Raw genomic sequence first — 21,210 nt, 5'->3', positions numbered from 1 at the left:
TTTCATTATCTTGGGTAAATACCTAGGAGTGGAATTGCTGGGTCATAAGGTAGATGTATAACTTTTTTTTTTTTTTTTTTTTTTTTGAGACAGAGTTTCACTCTTGTTGCCCAGGCTGGAGTGCAATGGCACAATCTCAGCTCACTGCAACCTCCTTCTCCCAGGTTCAAGCAATTTCCCTGTCTGAGCCTCCCTAGTAGCTGGGATTACAGGCACATGCCACCACACCTGGCTAATTTTTGTATTTTCAGTAAAGATGGGTTTCATCACATTGGCCCGGCTGGTCTCGAACTCCTGACCTCAGGTAATCCACCCACCTCAGCCTCCCAAAGTGCTGGGATTACAGGCATGAGCCACTGTGCCTGGCCTATAAGTTTGTAAGCAACTGCTAGTTGGCCGGGCGCAGTGGCTCACGCCTGTAATCCATGCATTTTGGGAGGCTGAGGCAGGCAGATCACCTGAGGTCAGGAATTTGAAACCAACCTTGCCAATGTGGGGAAACCCCATCTCTACTAAAAATACAAAAATTATTCGGGTATGGTGGCATGTACTTGTAGACCCGGCTACACTTGGGAAGTTGAGACATGAAAACTGAACCCAGGAGGTGGAGGTTGCAGTGAGTGAAGACAGTGCCACTGCACTCCAGCTTGGGCAACAGAGCAAGACTCAGAAAGAAAGAAAGAGGGAAAGAGAGAAAGAGAGAGAGAGAAGAGAGAGAGAGAGGGAAAGAGAGAAAGAGAGAGAGAAAAGAGAGAGAAAGAGAGAGAACGAGAGAAAGAAAGAAAGAAAAGAAAGAAAGAAAGAAAGAAAGAAAGAAAAAAGAAAGAAAGAAAGAAAAGAAAAGAAAAGAAAAGAAAAAAAAAAGAAAAGAAAAGAAAGAAAAGAAATTGCCAGTTTTCCAAAGTGGTTGTACCATTTTACATTCCTACCAATAATGTAAAAAGTTCCTCTTGTTTCCATCTTCACCAACATTTGGTGTTGTGAGCCCTTTTCATTTTAGCCATACTAGTGGAAATGAAATGATATGTCATTGTTCCAATTTGCGTTTCTGAGATGACTATTGATTTGAACTCTTTTTAATGTGCTTATTGGCCACTCATGTATCTCTTTTTATGAAGTGTCTGTTTTTATAAAGTGTGTGTTCATCTTTTAGTTTAGTTGTTCTGGATGCATGTCCTCTGTCAAATATATGTATTATAAAATTTTTCTCCAGGTATAAAGCTTTTTAAAAATTGTCTAAAGGTATCTTTGATGAGCAGACTTTTTAGTTTTGATGAAATTCAATTTATTATTTACTTTTATGCTTAGTGTTTTCTGACTTCTGTTTAAGAAATCCTTGTCTGGCTGGGCACGGTGGCTCATGTTTATAATCCCAGCACTTTGGGAGGCTGAGGTGGGTGGATCACCTGAGGTCAGGAGTTCGAGGCCAGCTGGCCAACATGGTGAAACCCTGTCTCCACTAAAAAAAAAAAAAAAAAAAAAAAATTAGTGGGGCATAGTGGTGCGTGCCTGTAATCTCATCTACTGGGGAGGCTGAGGCAGGAGAATCATTTGAACCCTGGAGGCGGAGGTTACAGTGAGCAGAGATTGTGCTACTGCACTCCAGCCTGGGTGATACCACGAGACCCTGTCTCAAAAAAAAAAAAAAAAGAAGAAATCTTTGTCTATCCCAAGGTCATGAAGAGTTTTTAAATGTTTTCTTCTAGAAACATTATAGTTTTAGTTTACTATTTATTTATGTAGAGGTAAGTCTTGCTAGGCTGGTCTCAAACTTTCAGGCTCAAACAATCCTCCTGCCTTAATCTCCCAGAGATTGGTAGGAGGTATGAGTTAATGTTTGTCCTATGCATTTATCCAATTTTTCCACACTAATTGTTGAAAAGATTTTCCTTTCCCCATTAAATTGTTTTGATACCATTGTTCAAATTCAATTGAACTAGGCAGAATCTGGGTATAAAATTGAACTGGATGTAAATCTTTTTGAACTCTCTTTTCTAATACTTTGATCTATTGTTCTATACTTATACCAATACTGCACTCTCTTGATTATTGTAGCTTTATGTTCAGTCTTGAAATCAGGTAATGCAACTTTATCCTTCATTTTAAGTATTAAAACAATTTTAGATCCTTTGCATTTTTAAATAAATTTTAGAATTAGTTTATTTTTATTTTTTGAGACAGGGTCACGGTCTGTTGCCCAAGTTTGAGTGCAGTGGCACAATCATGACTCATTGCAGCCTCAAACTCTTGGGTTCAAATGATCCTCCCACCCCAGCCTGCTGAGTAGCTGGGAACAGAGGCATGCACCACCACGTCTGGTTAACTTTTTAGTTTTTTGTAGAGATGAGCTCTTGCCATATTACCTAGACTGGTCTTGCACTCTCAGGCTCAAGCAATCCTCCTGCCTCGGCCTCCCAAAGTGCTGGGATTGCAGATGTGGGTCACTGTGCCCAGCCAAATCAGTATGTTAATACCAACCAAAAACAAGCCTTTGAATATTTTGATTGGAACTGTATTAAACTTGTAAATCAATTTCAGGGAGAATTAACATCTTAATAATATTGAGTCTTCCAATCCATGAATGTGGCATATCTCTCCATTTATTTAGGTCTTCTTTAATTTCTCTCAGCGATGTTTTTATAAAGGTCATGCAAATATTTTGTTAAATTGGTTCTAAAAATATTTGATATTTTTGATGCTACTAAAATGGTAGTGTTTTCTTAACTTCATTTTCAATTGTTTACTATGAATATATAGAAATACAATTGATTTTTGTATTTTGACTTTGTATTCTGTGACTTTCTGTGTATCAGTAGTTTTAGAAGTTCCTTAGCCAGTTCCAATGTGTAGCCAAATTTGAGGCTCATTGTTCCATATCACTAAGTGCTCAGCCTAGCTGCCTATTAGAATCACCTGAGAGAATTTTAAAAAAATATTTATCACTGTGTCTCACCCCCAGAGTTTCTAATTTAAGTGGTTTGGGGTGGCACTTGGCATTGGAATTTGTTAAATCTCTCCAGGTAAGGTTAGTGCAGGCTGTGGTTGAGAACCACTCCTTATAGGCTTGCAAAAGTTTCTTTCTAAATATCACTGTCTCATTTTATATATCTTCAAACATCCAAATTCCTTAGAATGGTACATGCGCTAGACATATTTTATACCATCTACCTATCCACATCTCACCCTCTTTTGCATTGCATGTCTGTGACTACTTTTGTATCACCCCCTTTTGTGTCACATGTCTATGTCTACTCATCATAGTTGATTGCACTAGGAAGCTATAATTTCTGTGGCAAGGATTTGAAAGCTAAGCTAAGGTAATAATATTCCTTTTTCAGAATTTAAATTTGGAATATGAAGAGACTGAGGCAATTAGCAAAGAGGTTAGAAACCAAAATGACATATCAAGAATTGCCATGAGACAGACAGGTGCCTCATGCCTGTAGTTCCAGCTACTTGGGAGACTGAGCAGGCAGGCTTATATGAGTCCAGGAGTTTGAGGCTGTGTGTGCTATGACTGTATCATTGCATTCCAGCTTGCATGACAGAGTGAGACTCTGTCTCTTAAAAGAAAAAAAAAATTTGGCTGGACACAGTGGCTCAAGTCTGTAATCCCAGCACTTTTTGGGAGGCCAAGGCAGGAGGATCATTTGAGCTCAGGAGTTCAAGGCCAGCCTGGGCAACATGGTGAAACCCATCTCTACAAAAAAAAAAAAAAAAAAAAAAATTGAGCCGGCACGGTGACTTGTGCCTGTGGTCCCAGCTACTTGGGAGGCTGAGGAAGGAGAATCGTTTAAGCCTGGGAGGTGGAGATTGGAAGCTGAGATTGTTCCATTGCACTCCAGCCTAGTGACAGGCAGAGGTTGCGATGAGCTGAAATCACGCCACTGCACTCCAGCCTTTGTGCCTCAGAGAGACTCAAAACAAAACAAAGCAAAAACAAACAAACAAAAAAACCCACAATTGCAATGATACAGAAACAGCAGAGTGATAGTTTTGATGGGATGCTAGAAAGCCTAATGCAAAAATTCTGAATAGGCAAAAGAAAGCAATCCATAAAAAGAAGGCCTAATTCAAACGTCATCTCTCTATAACTTTCTCTGATTCCCTTCCAAGAAGAAATAATACTCCCATGGATGTTCTTTTGTTGTTGTTGTTTTTGAGACAGTCTTGCTCTGTCACCCAGGCCAGAGTGCAGTGAAGTGATCTCGGCTCATTGAAATGTCCACCTCCCAGGTTGAAGCAATTCTCCTGCCTCAGCCTCCCAGTAGCTGGGATTACAGGCATGTAATTACAGGCCCAGCTAATTTTTGTGTTTTTAGTAGAGATGGGATTTTGCCATTTTGGCCAGGCTGGTCTCGAACTCCTGACCTCAAGTGATCCGCCTGCCTCAGCCTCCAAAGTATTGGGATTACAGTTGTAAGCCACTACACCTGGCCACCATGGATGTTCTAAAGACTTTTTTTTTTTTTTTTTTTAAGACGGAGTCTTGCTCTGTCACCAGGATGAAGACATTTTTTTTAGTACTTATCACATTGTGTTTTAGTTTTTTATATCTCTCTTTTTAGACTGTGAGCTTTCCAAGTTAAGGTCCAAGTCTTGTATATACTTTTTTGTTTTGTTTTTTGAGACAGAATCTCACTCTGTCACCCAGGCTGGAGTGCATGATCTTGGCTCATTGAAAGCTCTGCTTTCCAGGTTCAAATGATTCTTGTGTCTCAGCCTCCTGAGTAGCTGGGACTACAGGCATGCACTAGCACGTCTGGCTAATTTTTGTATTTTCAGTATAGACGGGATTTCACCATGTTAGTCAAATATATTTTTATCCCTAGCACAATAGCTGGTGTATCACAGGTGCTCAGTAAACACAGAATAAAATTAAATTTAATGTAACACATTGTGACTTTTGAAAATTAAGTAATAGTAATGAAAAGTTTATTTTTTTTTTCCTAGGCTTCTGAATTTTAGCATAAACCTTGTTCCCCGTGGTATACGTCATCTAGTCTCTACTGAAATTTTTCCCACTCTATCCAGGAATAAGTATGGAACTGGAGCAGTTAGCATTCAGGCTGGCAGTGCTTTGCTAGCTAAAGGTGGCATCTGCTTTATAGGAGACTTGGCTTCACACAAAAAAGATAAACTTGAACAGCTTCAATCAGGTAAACAATATTTGTAAAATTAATTTTCACCTGTTTAACTTATACTCTCATCCATGTTGAGATACTTAACAGTTAAGATAGTATTGCAGATGTTTGAGGGTTTGAGAAATTATGTTAGATGCCATTTCTCATTTTGGTTTTATAAGCAAAAACAGAAATTTAATGTGCAAATGCGCAGTTTTAGCCTTTGCTCTCAGTGTGCTAACACATGAGCTTGTAATGGACCAGATTTATTTCCTCTTCTTGTCTTATAGCATTAGCTACCACTTCCAGTATAAAGTTGAAAAGTGGTGTTAAGAGAGAGGACATCCTCGCCTTGTTCCTGATCTGAGTGGGAAAGCTTCAAATTTCTCACCATGAAGTATGATATTAGCTGAACATTTTTTGTAGACATTCTTTATCAGTGGAAGTTCTTCTCTATTCCTAATTTTCTGAGCGTTTTTTTGTTTTTAATCATAAATGGATATTGGATTTTGTCAAATGCTTTGCTGCATCTGTTAATATGATCATGTCACAGGATCCTTCGGGTGTTGCTTCTCAAGCCAGAAACCTCTATGTCCAGCAGCACCTCTGCTTGAGTTTCGCTCCTGCCTGCTGGACATGTTCTGCTCACTCGGGCCCGGCAGGCTGCACTTGGCTCACACTACCAGTCCAGATCCCATGCCTGCTGAGGGCAAGCCAGGAGTGGAACAGCGAGGGGTGTGTGAGTGAGCAAGCACAGGGTCCAGCCACTGCACATAGCCAGGCATACCAGGTGCTGTGGCAGGGCAGGCAGCTCCAGGTGCTGGCTTCATGCGTGGCTGTAGCTGGAATAGGCATACTGCAAGTGGCTTCTACTGAGGGCCCTGGTGTCTGGGTGAGGGGAACGGGGTGGCATCCGAAAACTTGGAGACACCAGCAACAGTGGAGCTCCAAGGGGTTGCAGGGAAGCATGCTACAGGTCTCTCGTTCCTGTTGCCCACAGCTCAGTGGATGGGGGGCACATGTTAACAGCTCTTTCAGTCCACTGCCTTACTCCGGCCCGTGGCTCCTGGGCTGGCCCAGCCCATTGTCACTTTCTGTCATGGGACAGCTGCCCAAGGCCGACAGAAGGCAGGAGGATTATAGTGTTACAGCTCTGACTCAGGAAATCCTGAGGACTGGGCCTCCAGAAGGGTCATTGATCTTCAGTCCCGCAGTCCAACAAACAAGAATGTGTCACCACTCACAGCTCAGCAAGCTGACTAGGAAAGTGTCACAGCCCTTTTTGCTCCTGCCTGCCACTCAACAACCCTGCCAGGGGAGTGTCATAGCCCTTTTCGCACCTGCCATTCAACAGGTCCCAAGTTCTTGTCCCATGTCCAGGAAGAATTAGCTTATGTGGACAACTGGAGGGTGAGCAAGGTGGAGAAGAGTTTTATTGCATGGCAGAACAGCTTTCAGTGGACAGGAGACCCGAAGTTAGTAGCTCCTACCCATAGGCACAGGTAGTCCCAACCTGTGTCTGAGTCTGGCTGACTCTGGGGTTTTTATGGGCTAAGAATGGAGGAAGTACATGCTGATTGGTCCATGGGTGGGCCCAGAAAAACACCATCTGATTGGCTGAAAGGCATCAAGGATGTTCTCACTCCAGGTGGTGGACTCCACCCAGAACTGGCAGCCTGGTTTTCAGGCTTCAAGCTGTCTCTTGCCTGAAGGTTGAGTTCCACCAAGGACCTGCCCCTATCTGCCCAGGAACCTGTCTGCCTCCTGCCATCATCAATCATATGATTTTTCTCATTTAGCCTGTTGATATGATGGATTACATTAATTGATTTTTGAATATCGAACCGGCCTTGCATACCTGGGATAAAGCTTACTTGGTCATGCTATATAATTCTTTTTCTACGTTGTTGGATTTGATATGCTACTATTTTTGTTGAGGATTTTTAAAATCTATGTTCATGAGAGATATTGATGTGTAGAGTTTTTTCCTTATAATGTTGTTGTTTGGTTCTGTATTAGAGTAATGCTGGTTGGGCCACATTTATAACTAGCAAGGATATGGACAGCCATGGACTGGGCAAACAGCAGTCAGAGCCCTGCCTTCTTGGCATACCAGCGTGAATGTACAAGTGTGCTCAGGGGACACAGCATATTGCTTCACTTTATAAGAGAATACAGAAATTAGCTGTGCCCAGTGGCTCACACCTGGAATCCCAGCACTTTGGGAGGCTGAGGCAAGAGGATTGCTGGAGGCCAGGAGTTCCAGACCATCCTGGGCAACACACTGAGACCCCATCTCTACAAAAAAAAAAAAAAACAATCAAAACAAAATGAGGGTGTATTAGTCTGTTTTCATGTTGCTTATAAAGATATACCTGAGATTGGACAATTTACAAAAGAAAGAAGTTTATTGGACTTATAGTTCCACATGGCTGAGGAGGCCTCACAATCATGGTGGAGGGTGAAAGGCACATCTCACATGGTGGCAGACAAGAGAAAAGAGCTTGTGCAGGGAAACTCCCCTTTTTAAAACTATCAGATCTTGTGAGACTTATTCACTATCACGAGAACAGTGCCGGAAAGACCTGCCCCCATGATTCAGTTACCTCCCACCAGGCCCCTCCCACAATCCATGGGCATTCATGGTGAGATTTGGGTGGGGACACAGCCAAACCATATCAGAGACTATAGAAATAGACCCACATTTTATAGTCAATTGATTTTTGACTACAGCACCAAAGTTAGTCAGTGGGAAAAGGAGTTTTTCTCATCAAAGGATGGTGGAACATCTGGCTGGTACAGAGGAGGGCCTCAGTACAACTGCACTTGTTCCACACTCATGAAGCTGGCCCTGCTAGTATGTCCTCTCCCCACAAGAGCTTGGAATGTGGTTTAAAACTCTGTCATCATCTTCAAATTTTTAATAATTTTATCTTTGTATTATAAGGAAGTCCAATGAGATAATGGCACTTGACTGTGAGTAGAGGAGACACATGGATGCCTGTTTTTACTGTGCCTTCCTGCACTATTTCATACAGCATTTGTGATCACTATGCAGCTTTCATAACTCACTCAATTTGTACTTTCTTTGATTGTTGCTGGACTCCCATGTGTCATAGGTGCACTATAAGCCAGTGCCTATAGTTCCATATCAACACATTTTCAACTGAGTAAGAGGGAGTGCTAATAACCCCAAGTGGCCATGCTTTTCATTTGAACTAGATGTGCTTCTAATGCAGAAAGAAGGCAACGGCCTTTCAAGAAACACACATTACCAAGTAGCCCTATCATCCTCTTTCTTACTTGGTTGGTTCCCTGTATTTGCCAACCACTTACACTGAAAATGATGACACAGGAGGAAAGGGAAAGATAGGGCAAATCCATAGCCTTGTCTTTTCAGTCCTTCCTCACTTATCAGTAAGCTGAAGGTAGAGAGTGTTGGTGAAATGTATGCATATCAAGAGGTAAAATAAAAATTGTTTTGTGCAGTATTTCCACTGTTCTGGTAAAAACAAAATACATATGCATGTGCAAAGTACTATTGGTTCCACTTATGAGATAAATGCCCATATATTTGCATTATACAACATAAAGATAAAAGTATTGTACAATATAAAGATAAAAGGTAAAATGTATGGCAATATAACATTTTAATTTTTATTTAGAATGGCAATACTACTATTACATTTTTTGTAACAGTTTTCTTGAGATTCACACATCATACAATTCACCACTGAAAGTATACAGTAAAGTGCTTTTCATTATATTCACAGAGTTGTGCTACTATTACCACTAACTTCAGAATATTTTCATCACCCCAAAAGGAACCCCCATACCCTTTACCAGTCAACCCCCAGTCCCTGCCTCCCGTCACCTACTCCCACACAGTCCCTGGCAAACACTATTTGCTTTCTGTTTCTGTGTATTTGCCTATTCTGAACATTGCATAGGCAGTCTTCCCTCAGTATTCTCCAGGGATTGGTTCCAGGGCCTCTGCAGATACCAAAATCGACAGATGCTCAAGTCCCTTATATAAAATGGCAGAGAATTTGCATATAATCTGTGCACATCCTCCCATATACTTTAAATCATCTCTAGATTACTTATAATAGTCAATACAATGTAAATGCTTTGCAAATTGTTATACTGTGTTGTTTTGTATTGTTGTTATTGTTTTATTTATTTATTGAATATTTTTCATCAGCCGTTGGTTAAATCTACAGATGCAGACAGACCTTTATATATAGATGGCTGACTATAAATGGAATCAAATGATATGTGGTCCTTTGTGATGGCCCTGGCCTCTTTCTTCTTATTCTCCTTCTTCCTTCTTCTTCTTTCTTTCTTTCTTTTTTTTTTTTTTAAACAGGGTCTTACTCTGTTGCCCTGGGTGGAGTGCAGTGGTTTCATCATACCTCACTGCACCCTCAAAGTCCTGGGCTCAAGCAGTTCTCTCACCTCAGCCTCCCAAGTAGCTGGGACCACAGTAACATGCCACAATGCTTGGCTAATTTTTTGTAGTAACAGAGTCTTGCCACGTTGCCCAGGCTGGTCTCAAAGTCCTGGGCTCAAACAATACCCCCATGTCAGCCTCCCAAAGTGCTACATATTTTTTGTTTGGATTTTAAGTGGGAGGTGGGGGACAATGAATTTGGTTTTGAACATGTTGAATTTGAGATGTATTTCCCCCCAGTCATTGTAGTTCATATTATCTCTGTCTTTTCCTCTTTCACTCCCACATGGATGGCCTGCTTTCTATCATTTTCCCCACATAAAAGAACATGATTTAATTTTACCCTCTCTTGTAAGTCTGTATTATATGACCAATCTCTTAGCTCCCTGACTAGTCCACTCAGGTGCCCCGCCACAATTCCAGCTATGTGCTTTGGACTCCTGGTTCTCATCAAGTCATGGGACACATAAGGCTTCAAATATGTATTTTTTATGGCAGAACCTAGAGCATTGTCTTGCAAAACAATCAAATTTACTTTCTTTCACTATCCAAAGTCTGCACAGTATAAATCTATATAATAATACGTTATTAATTTGTAGACATTTAGACCAAAATTAACTTACATAACAAATGGGTAATATCTTCTGACTTAGTTCTGGAGAGCAGAAACATCACAGTGTACATCCCAGGAAAGAAGCTTGGGGAGGATATTGATCAACAGATGACTTTTCCAGTTCAGTGCAGTTTTTGGTCTTTCGTTGATATGGATTCATCTTCAAGGAGAAATGCACAGAAAATCAACACTCTAATTGGTCAGATGGTAAGGTATATGTATATTTTATTGTTAGAATGTTGTTCAAGGAATTAACTCACAAATTTAATACATCTTAATATTTTTGTTATTAACCTGTTTCTATACTTCATTGAGTACCAGAACTACCTGATGACCCAATTGTTTACAAATTGTAATGTTTTTTAGCCATGTAGTGAGCCAGATATCTGCTCACTGGAAATTACTATTTGAATAGGTAACTGGAGAGGCTTTAATGAATAATGTATAGAAAAATACTCAGTAAAGAGGCTTTAACAAATCAATCACCAAAAAGTTCCCAGATTATTAAAAAATTACCTTAAATTATAATGATAAATAATAACTAATAACAACATATAATAATTACTTTGTAATTAATTATTTCCAAATTGTGAAAATTACAAAGTTTAATGTTTGCCTGTTACCTTTTGGTTTGATGTAGGATTGCAGTTTGATTCCAGCTAACCTTGTGGAGGCATTTGGTTTATTGATTAACTGCAATGAGTCATCTCCCTGCCACCCATTTCTACCTACTGTGCAACATACTTTGAAGAAAGCCATTAATCCTGAAGGGCTGCTTTATGCGGCTTCTAGACAGTTCACAACTGAAGATTTTGAAAAGGTACAGATAGATAAAACGGTTACCCAGAATGCCTGTGCTAATGTTTCTCAAATTATATAGAAGTCCTTTTGAGTGCTGGATTTTCTTTATTTAGGATTATTTTATTCCAACTTGATTCCAGCTTTTATACATTTTAAGGACATTGCATAGAAGTTACTTAGAGTTAGGCTGGTGTGGTGGCTTATGCCTATAATCCCACCACTTTGAGAGGCCAAGGTGGGCGGATCACTTGAGGCCAGGAGTTCGAGACTAGCCTAGCCAACACAGTGAAAACGCTGTCTCTACCAAAAAATACAAAAATTAGCTGGGGGTGGTGGTGGCTCCTGTAACCCCAGCTACTCGGGAGGCTGAGGCAGAAGAATCGGTTGAACCCAGGAGGTGGAGGTTCTAGTGAGCTGAGATCACATCACTGCACTCCTGCCTGGGTGATAGAGTAAGACCTTGTCTCAAAAAAAAAAAAAAAAAAAAAAAGAAAGAAAAAGAAAAAGAAAAAGAAAAATAGAGAAATTATTTAGAATTATTTAGGGCTATAATTAAAGAAACAACTGTGTTAGGTAATGAATATTAAAATTTTCAGTTTATTTTTGTACCATTGTCCAAATCAGCACAGCTGACAGAATCTCAATGAAAGAAAACCAACATAGAATTTTTCTATGGAAAATTATAATAGGCTATATAGATATACAGTTACTTACATTTTACTGTCTATTCAAAGGGATTGTCCTCAGATGACTACCTTCGAGTCCTGACTTTAGGGGATATATAGCATGATTCACTAACCCATTTTAATTAATTACCCTGACATTATCAAAACATATGTGACATATTCAGAGAACCTGAAAGTAGGTGATGTAAATTTAGTAATAATTCTCATAGCTATTAAAGGTGCCCACATATTTACAACTGAAACCTTTTTAACTACTCAAAAATCTGTCCAAGTAGAGTTCACTTGTCTGGGTATGATAGATAAAAGGCAGGGGATATCAGAAAGTGGAGGTCTATGAGTCATTAACATGTTTTTTTGTATCTATCTTCCTTGTAAGCATACCGCATGAGTAAAAGGTTGAAAGGCAAAATCGACTTAAACATGAATTATGAACATTGTTTATTCACATAGATTAGAATAGAAAAAAGAATAAATAATATAATAAGGTTTTGGTTTTAGTTTTATTACATAGGAAAAAAGTAGTCTGTAGGAATTAGGGTACTAAATATGGACAGGCTAATGACCCTGAGAAGTGTTGCCCATTTTTTTACCTGAGAAACAAGCCAAAACAATCTAGATTTATTAATTATTCAGGTATTAACTGGATACTTCACAAATATGAGCCTATTTCCATTCTTTTATATTCTCACAGATATATAAACTTTCTCTTCAGTTTATCATTTAATTAAAATTAAAAACAAGATACAGGCCAGGCAAGGTGGCTCAAGCCTGTAATCCCAGCACTTTGGGAGGTCGAGGAGGAGGGCAGAAACCTGAGGTAGGGAGTTCGAGACCAGCCTGACCAACATGGAGAAACCCTGTCTCTACTAAAAGTACAAAATTAGCCAGGCATGGTGGCGCATGCCTGTAATCCCAGCTACTTGGGAGGATGAGGCAGGAGAACATCTTGAACCCGGAAGGCAGAGGTTGAGGTGAGCTGAGATTGTACTACTGCTCTGCACTTCAGCCTGGGCGAAAAGAGCAAAACTCCGTCTCAAAAAAAAAAAAAAAAAAGATACATAAAATAGTTAAGGAACAATTTAAGTGTTAAGTGGTGCTGCCTCTGAGGTATTTTAGGAATTCAGAAAGGAAGATATCAGTATAGAATGCAGAAGCTGGGAAAACTTCATGGAGGAGGCTGGACATTAGCTGGGCTGTAAGGGTAAAATTTGGATGCACAAAGGATGGGTGTTCTAAGTAGAATTAACAGTAGGAGTAAAGACATAAAAGTAGAAATTAGTATACATGGAAAACGATAAAACCAGCTTGACTGGAGCAAAAATTGTATTTTGGAGTCATAGGATTTTGGCATATTTACAGTAAGTCTTGCACAGACAAAAGATTTTATAGTTGGTTTGTCAGACTATAGAGAACAATTGTAGAGTAAACTGTAAAATAGTAAAAAGTAAAATAGTAAAAATGGTTTCTCTGGAAGATAAATCTATTACACAAATCAAAGTGGATGGAATTTGTTGCAGCCTGAGCTCTCCAGAACAGACTGAGATGGAGTTTAGTGTGCCAATGTGTATTTGAAAGGGCTTTTCTGTCAATACCTGAGGACTTTATAATGTCCTCCCCAACTTCTGCCTCAATCATTCATGTGATGTGGACTGTCCTGAGGCAATCCCCGAAGGGGCTGACAGAATCTCAGTAGCTGGGCAACAAGTCCTTTCATGAAGGAGGATATTGGTGGCTCATCATCATGCCATCTTAGAGAGAACTTAGAGAGGGTTATTGATACTATTAATAGTATATCCAGTTCTGAAAGCCTGGAGAGAGTTGTGGAGAATAAAGAAAATAAAGAAGCCAGGATATATATCCAATCCAGGACATGTCCAATCTAGGAACATGTCTCTATGCTTTGGTTTCCTTTTCTTTTTTTTTTTTTTTTTTTTTTTTTTGAGACGGAGTCTCCCTCTGTCGCCCGAGCTGGAGTGCAGTGGCCAGATCTCAGCTCACTGCAAGCTCCGCCTCCCGGGTTTACGCCATTCTCCTGCCTCAGCCTCCCGAGTAGCTGGGACTACAGGCGCCCGCCAACTCACCCGGCTAGTTTTTTGTATTTTTTAGTAGAGACGGGGTTTCACCGTGTTAGCCATTCGATCTCCTGACCTCGTGATCCACCCGTCTCGGCCTCCCAAAGTGCTGGGATTACAGGTTTGAGCCACCGCGCCCGGCCGCTTTGCTTTTCTTTTTTCTTTTCTCGCTCTGTCACCAGGCTGGAGTGCAGTGGTGCAATCTTGGCTCACTGCAACTCCACCTGCTGGGTTCAAGTGATTCTCCTGCCTCAGCCTCATGAGTCGCTGGGACTACAGGCGCCCGCCACCACACCTGGCTAATTTTTTTGTATTTTTAGTAGAGACGGGGTTTCACCATGTTGGCCAGGATGGTTTCGATTTCCTGACCTCGTGATCCACCCACCTCGGCCTCCCAAAGTGCTGAAATTACAGGTGTCAACCACCACGCCCAGCCATCTCTATGCTTTTCTAAAGGTTAAATTTAAAATATAAATTTTAGGCTGGGCACGATGGCTCACGCCTGTAATCCCAGCAATCTGGGAGGCCGAGACAGGAGAATCGCTGGAACCCAGGAGGCTGAGGTTGCAGTGAGCCGAGATCGTGCCATTGCACTCCAGTTTGGGCAACGAGAGTGAAACTCTGTCTCAAAATAAATAAATAAATAAAATAATAAAATATAAATTTTATAGTTAATAGCAACCTTTCTCCAGGTGTAGATAGTGTCAGAAAAAAACAGCAACCTTATTATAGTTAATTTTTCCTGTGGTTATCTGAATTGAAAAAGTAGAAAATAACTAGGATAGTAAAAAATCTGGAAATTATGTCACAGAGAAGGACTTTAGGAACCAGGAATCACTGACTCTGAAAGAAAAAAAAAGCTCAAAACTCAGAAAAAACAGTGATAATCATTGTGTTGCAGAATTATTCTCTACCCAAATCTTATTCAATCACCAAAGCCCACCTTCAAAGCAGTTAACATAATGTTTCCCCTCATACCAAATGTTAAGTGTTCTTTAAAAGGAAGGAAGGGAAGTAAGGAGGGCAAGTAGCTCTAGGCCAATGAGAGAAAGTTATGAGGAAAAATCAGGTGATTAAAGCTATTCAAAGGAAAATTATCTTCTGAGGGAGGTGAGCCTTTCACTGGGAGCAAAGACATTGTACAGTCATTCAAATATATTGCACAGAACATTTTTGCACTGAGAGGGAGGAGATTATTCTGGGTAAACTTTAATATCCTTTACAAGTATAACACTGTGATATTTAAAGTGTTCAGTGACTTCAGGATGGCCCCAGACATTTACTCTTTTTTATGTAATAAAATATGCAAACATGTAAAAATAAAGTGCCAGTATACTTTTGATTTCTGTTATATTGATTCCATAATGAAGCTTGATTATCTTGGATTTTTCACACGTTTTAGCTACTGGCTTTTGCAAAGAATTTGAATGTAGAATTCAGCTTGGAAGCAGAAAGAATGACTCATGGCTATTATCTAGCAAGTCGCAGAATCAGAACAGACTCTATATGTGGATCAAAACTGTCGGCATCTGCATTAAAATATCTGTAGGTATTCAATTCAAGATTTTAGAATCAGCATTGAGTTACAAATGATATGTTTAATTAAATTGCTAATTTACCTATTTCAAAATTGCTAATTTACCTATTTCAATTGTTTCTCTGCTTGATTGCTAGTTGGTTGGTTTGTAAATGGCCTTGTTCCAAAAGGACTAAAGCCTTCACAATTCCTTTTGTTATATCATGTTACATCATTTTAATCTCTTTTTTTTTTTTTTTTTTTTGAGACGGAGTCTCGCTCTGTCGCCCGGGCTGGAGTGCGGTGGCCGGATCTCAGCTCACTGCAAGCTCCGCCTCCCGGGTTTACGCCATTCTCCTGCCTCAGCCTCCCGAGTAGCTGGGACTACAGGCGCCCACCACCTCGCCCGGCTAGTTTTTTTTTTTTTTTTTTGTATTTTTTTAGTAGAGACGGGGTTTCACCATGTTAGCCAGGATGGTCTCGATCTCCCGACCTCGTGATCCGCCCGTCTCGGCCTCCCAAAGTGCTGGGATTACAGGCTTGAGCCACCACGCCCGGCCCATCATTTTAATCTCTAATAATTTTTTTACTAAACTAATTTTTATTGGATGCCACATATGAGATATGTCTGAGGAAAGTGCACTCATTTCAAATGCAAATCCTTGTTTTTAAAAATGTGGCTGTTGGCTGGGCATGGTGGCTTACACCTGTAATCCCAGCACTTTGGGAGTCCGAGAGGGCAGATTGCCTGAGGTCAGGAGTTCAAGACCAGCCTGGGCAACACAGTAAAACCCCGTCTCTACTAAAATACAGAAAATTAGCCAGGCATGGTGGCGCATGCATGTAGTCCCAGCTACTCGGGAGGCTAAGGCAGGAGAATTGCTTGAACGTGGGAGGCAGAGGTTGCAGTGAGCTGAGATCATACCACTGCACTCCAGCCTGGGCAACAGAATGAGACTCCATCTCAAAAAAAAAAAAAAAAAAAAAAAAAAGTGGGTGTTGGCCAGGCACAGTGGCTCATGCCGATAATCCCAGCACTTTAGGAGGCTGAGGCAGGCAGGTGGCTTGAGCTCAGTTCAAGACCAGCCTTGGGGCTGGGTGCAGCGGGTCACACCTGTAATCCTAGCACTTTGGGAGGCTGAGGTGGGAGGATCACTTGAGCTCAAGGATTCGAGACCAGCCTGGGCAACATAGTGAGATCTCATCTCTATTTTAAAAAACAAAACAAAACAAAACAAAACAGAGCAGCCTGGGCAACATGGTGAAATCCTGTCTCTACCCAAAATACAAAAAACTAGCTAGGCCTGGTGACAGGTGCCTGTAGTCCCAGCTACTCAGGAAGCTGAGGTGGGAGGATTGCTTGAGCCCATGAAGCGGAAGTTGCAGAGGGCCTAGATGTGCCGCTTTACTCCAGCCTGGGTGACAGAGTGAGACCCCTTCTCAATTAAAAAAAAAAAACAAAAACCTTGCCTAGTGGCTCACGCCTGTAATCCCGGCACTTTGGGAGGCCAAGGTGGGCGGATCACCTGAGGTCAGGAGTTTGAGCCCAGCCTGCCCAACACAGTGAAACCCTGTCTCTACCAAAAAAATACAAAAAAAATTTAGCTTGGCGTTGTGGCGCATGCCTATAGTCCCAGCTACTCGTGAGGCTGAGGCAGGAGAATCACTTGAACCCAGGAGGCCAAGGTTGCAGTGGGCCAAGATTGCGCCACTGCACTCCAGCCTGGCGACAGAACAAGACTCTGTCTCAAAAAATATATATATTTTTTCATATGTAAACGGAGACTATGTGAGTTCAAATACAAAACATATTTTTACTATAGAGAAAAGAACATTATGAGAAAATAGAACTTTTAAAGCCGGGCGCGGTGGTGCATGCCTATTACCCCAGTACTTTGGGAGGCCAAAGGGGGTGGATCACCTGAGGTCAGGAGTTCACGACCAGCCTGACTAACATGATGAAACCCCATCTCTACTAAATACAAAATAATGAGCCAGGTGTCGTGGCACATGCCTGTAATCCGAGCTACTTGGGAAGCTGAGACAGGAGAATCGCTTGTACCTGGGAGACAGAGGTTGCAGTGAGATATGGTTGCGCCATTGTACCTGGGCAACAAGAGTGACACTCTGTCTCAAAAAAAAAAAAAAAAAAAAGCAAACAGTATAATTTGATCTGAGTATTTTAAATTTTAGTTCAGGAAATAGAAAGCATTATGTAATGCAATTCTGTTTTCCATTTTGAAACATTTATCAAAGAGTTGACTTCTACTTGGCTTATCTTTAGCATTTTTTCAGCTCTATGAAGATAAATATACAGTTGGAGAAATTAACTAAATATATCTAAATCTTACAGATTTATACGTGACATTTTCTGCCAGTTCTTCATCTGTCTTATTTTATGTTGCAGTTTTAACAATATATTTATTTATTTATTTAATGAATTATTTTACTCCTGGTTCTACTTCACAATTATTTTGAGATTACACTTTAATACTATATCAAATAAAGAAATGGTCTCTCAATAGGGGACTGTTTAAACTATGGTACAGCTACATCACAACACAGTGAAGCTGTGATGCAGCTATTTATTCAAAAATAAAGTAGTTAATTTTAATATAATTCTACTTTTTCACATTGTAGAAATAAATACTAAGGGTGGTTTGTGAAACAGCAGAGTAAATGGACCCCTAGCTAGAAGAGTCATAAACCTTGAATTTTTCTCCCATTTCTACCAGACAGGTACCTAATTACAAGCCTCTTCGCTTTTCTAGAGAAGTGGAGCTGAACAATATTTTCTAAAGGCTCTATACATATTCTGTCCCAGTCAACATTTTTAGAAGGAATGAGCAATATTGGAGAGAACTTCACAAACTTGAATTGTGATCTTAATCTAACAAGAAGAAAGTTAATAGGATAAATGTAAAGCCCTCTGTTAGATGCCCAGACTCCGTAGTATAAGTGTGAATTGATGAGAAAATGGTAATATGGCTTAATATGAAAAGGATTTGATATTTCATTATTTTTATGTTTAATAAGAGTAAATAATGTAATATGGCTATTAATAATACTGAGAGTTGGGGTCATATTAATAGAATATATATCAAGAGCAACAAAATGCTAGTTATGCCTCATCTCTACTGTGATGGTCAAAACCGCTGTTGTACTGTACTGAAAAGGAGTATTAACCAAATCAGGTCATGAGGAAAGTAGCCATCATGGTGAGGAGCTGAAAGTTATGTCTCATAGCATAGTAAAGGAACTAGAAATATTTAACTTGGAGGAGAGAAAACACGGAGCAATCGAAAAGTTATCTTTGCATATCTGAAGAGCATCATATTAAGAGGTCTCAGCAGACAGAACAAGAGACCTGTGGGTAGAAATTGCAGTGAAACTAATTTTAGCTTAGATTGATAGAATCTTGGTTATAGTTAGTTATGGTTATAGTTAGTTGCAAAACTTTCAAATGCCTTTACTTATCTCCCTTTTATAGCTGAGTTTCAAAAAATCTCATACATTAAATGATTTATACAAAGTCATACAGCTAGTAAATTCTAGAGACTCAGCCTAGGTTTTCTGATTCCCAAGTTCAGCAATCATTCAGATACATCACATTTGCTTAAAAGAGATCTTTCAGTAATGGAAGTTGGTTAAAAAATTAAAAATAAAGGAACGGATTGCCTCATGAAGCCATGAATGCTAGGAGAGGTCCAAAAGATACTGGTAAACAAATAGCCCAGGATGTTGTAGAGGAAATTTAGTTTTCTGTGAAAGTTTGAACTTTGAATTCCAATATCCCTTCCAATGCTGAAATTGCCAACAAAAATCTTGGAAATCTATGAGGATTTTAGATAAATGAAGGACTAAAAGAAAAGTCAAGGATTTGTCTGTAAAAGATATTTAGTTAGATTAATTTTCCCAACTGTGTATTTATCTGAACAAAACTTCAGGAGGGGAGTGTGGAATGATAAATAAAAGCCAGGATGGAAACCAATAGGATACTGGCTTGTTCTGGAACAGTCTATTTAAGTTAGTAGGAAAAAAAAATCCTTTGAAAAGAAACTAAAAATTTTTTTAAAGTAAGAATATGCTTTAGGTGTGGCTAAGGTTCACATATGTCTTGGTTTGTTCCTGCCAAAATATATATTATTTTTATAATATCAACATATTTTGATTGGCAACTATTTTCTTTTTTAGCGTTTTCCTATCTGAAGCCCATGCACGACTGAACTTAAGGAACAAAGTGCTTAAAGAAGATGTGCTGATTGCAGCCTTACTATTTGAAACATCCCTCACATTGAAATATGGTAATGGATTCAATTATTGATGATTACTACAAATAACTTTATTTAACCTTAAATATTCTTAATTGGTTAAATTAAAATGTTACATATATTTTTAAAATATTATTGTAAAGAATAACAAATCTCTACCAGGTAAGGCCTGTTTTAATTTGGGCATTTATTAACTGTTTCTGGGTAGTATCATCATCTAATATTAAATTCCTTATTATGCATGATTGTTTTCATATTTGAACTTTTGCATTGCTGAAAGAATTCTGGGGGAAAAAGTACTTAATACAACACATAAAATGATTTTAATTTATCTTCCTTTTAAAATAACTTGCAACATTTAGATTTCAAACAATCCCCCACAGCAGAGTTAGGCAAGATAGCAAAAGAAAATCTGATCATCAGCTGGGTGCGGTGGCTCACACCTGTAATCCCAACACCTTGGGAGGCCGAGACAGGTGGATCACAAGGTCAGGAGATGGAGACCAGCCTGCCTAATATGGTGAAAACCCATCTCTACTAATAAAGTACAAAAATTAGCCGGCTGTGGTGGCAGGTGCCTGTAGTCCCAGCTACTTGGGAGGCTGAGGCAGGAGAATCGTTTGAACCTGGGAGGTGGAGGTTGCAGTGAGCTGAGATTGTGCCACTGCACTACAGTCTGGGCGACAGAGCGAGACTCCATCTCAAAAAAAAAAAAAAAGAAAAAAGAAAGGAAAATTTGATTATCTTGTATCAACACCTTCACCAAATTTCTAGTTTTAATACTATGTCTATAGCATTTAATTTTTTGAAATGAATGGCGCTTATTATGCTTTTGCTAATAAACACACAAAAGAGGTTTTTAAGGTAAGGGTAAGGAGAGTTATTCTCCCAAAGTTCTTGGTTTAATTAGATGAGACATTAATTTTGATTAGCGATACCATTCTTCAAACCAAACCTTGGTTCCAGCCCTGGGATTTAAAGAATGTATCAACACTAGCTTTCTGTGTGTACGTGTTGGTGATTACATTTGCTTTAAATTACATTTATATTGTAATACCTGTTTGCAGAGATTCATTCGAACATTAGAACTTTGTTCTATAATTATTTAAAGTTCTATAAATTGTTCTATAATTGTCTTTGTTCTATAAATATCAAGCATTCTTAACCTAGGATCCATAGATGCTTGGTATAGGGACTTGTAAATCCCTAAATCATATACAAATGTACATGTGTGTGTGCCTTATACATTGTTTCCTAGGAACATAGAGCATAATTTTTATGAAATAGAGATTTATGGCCCCTAAAAGAGGTTAATTATCATCCTGAATTAGTTTTATTTACCAAAAGAGAATAACGCTGTTTCCCAACCAATACTAAATAGTATTTAGGAAGGATATATACATGTTTTTCATTTCAATTTGCTTTATCTTTTTTAACTAGCATTTCTTTTTAAAATTATTATTATTATTTATTGTTATTATTATTTTTTGAGATGGAGTTTCGCTCTCGTTGCCCAGGCTGGAGTGCAATCGCGTGATCTCGGCTCACTGCAACCTCTGCCTCCCGGGTTCAAGCAAGTCTCCTGCCTCAGCCTCTCGAGTAGCTAGGATTACAGGCATGCGCCACCACACCCAGCTAATTTTGTATTTTTAATAGAGACGGGGTTTCTCCATGT

The 21,210-nt window shown here is 39.5% G+C and overlaps 1 protein-coding gene across 1 annotated transcript in view; it reads left to right on the top strand.

Moving 5' to 3' along the window:
- The window catches only part of MCMDC2 (minichromosome maintenance domain containing 2), a 50,934-nt gene that overhangs the window by 15,280 nt on the left and 14,444 nt on the right, over nt 1-21,210 (top strand). The window contains exons 10-14 of the mRNA XM_030937305.1: nt 4,954-5,159; nt 10,230-10,396; nt 10,830-11,009; nt 15,151-15,293; nt 19,459-19,568. Of these exons, the coding sequence (XP_030793165.1) occupies nt 4,954-5,159; nt 10,230-10,396; nt 10,830-11,009; nt 15,151-15,293; nt 19,459-19,568 (806 nt within the window). The remainder of the gene's footprint in view (nt 1-4,953; nt 5,160-10,229; nt 10,397-10,829; nt 11,010-15,150; nt 15,294-19,458; nt 19,569-21,210) is intronic.

Source organism: Rhinopithecus roxellana, chromosome 9, assembly GCF_007565055.1.
Source record: "Rhinopithecus roxellana isolate Shanxi Qingling chromosome 9, ASM756505v1, whole genome shotgun sequence".
NCBI lineage: Eukaryota > Metazoa > Chordata > Mammalia > Primates > Cercopithecidae > Rhinopithecus > Rhinopithecus roxellana.
The sequence above is the reverse complement of the archived record's forward strand: the minus strand, read 5'-3'. Positions and strand labels throughout refer to the sequence as shown.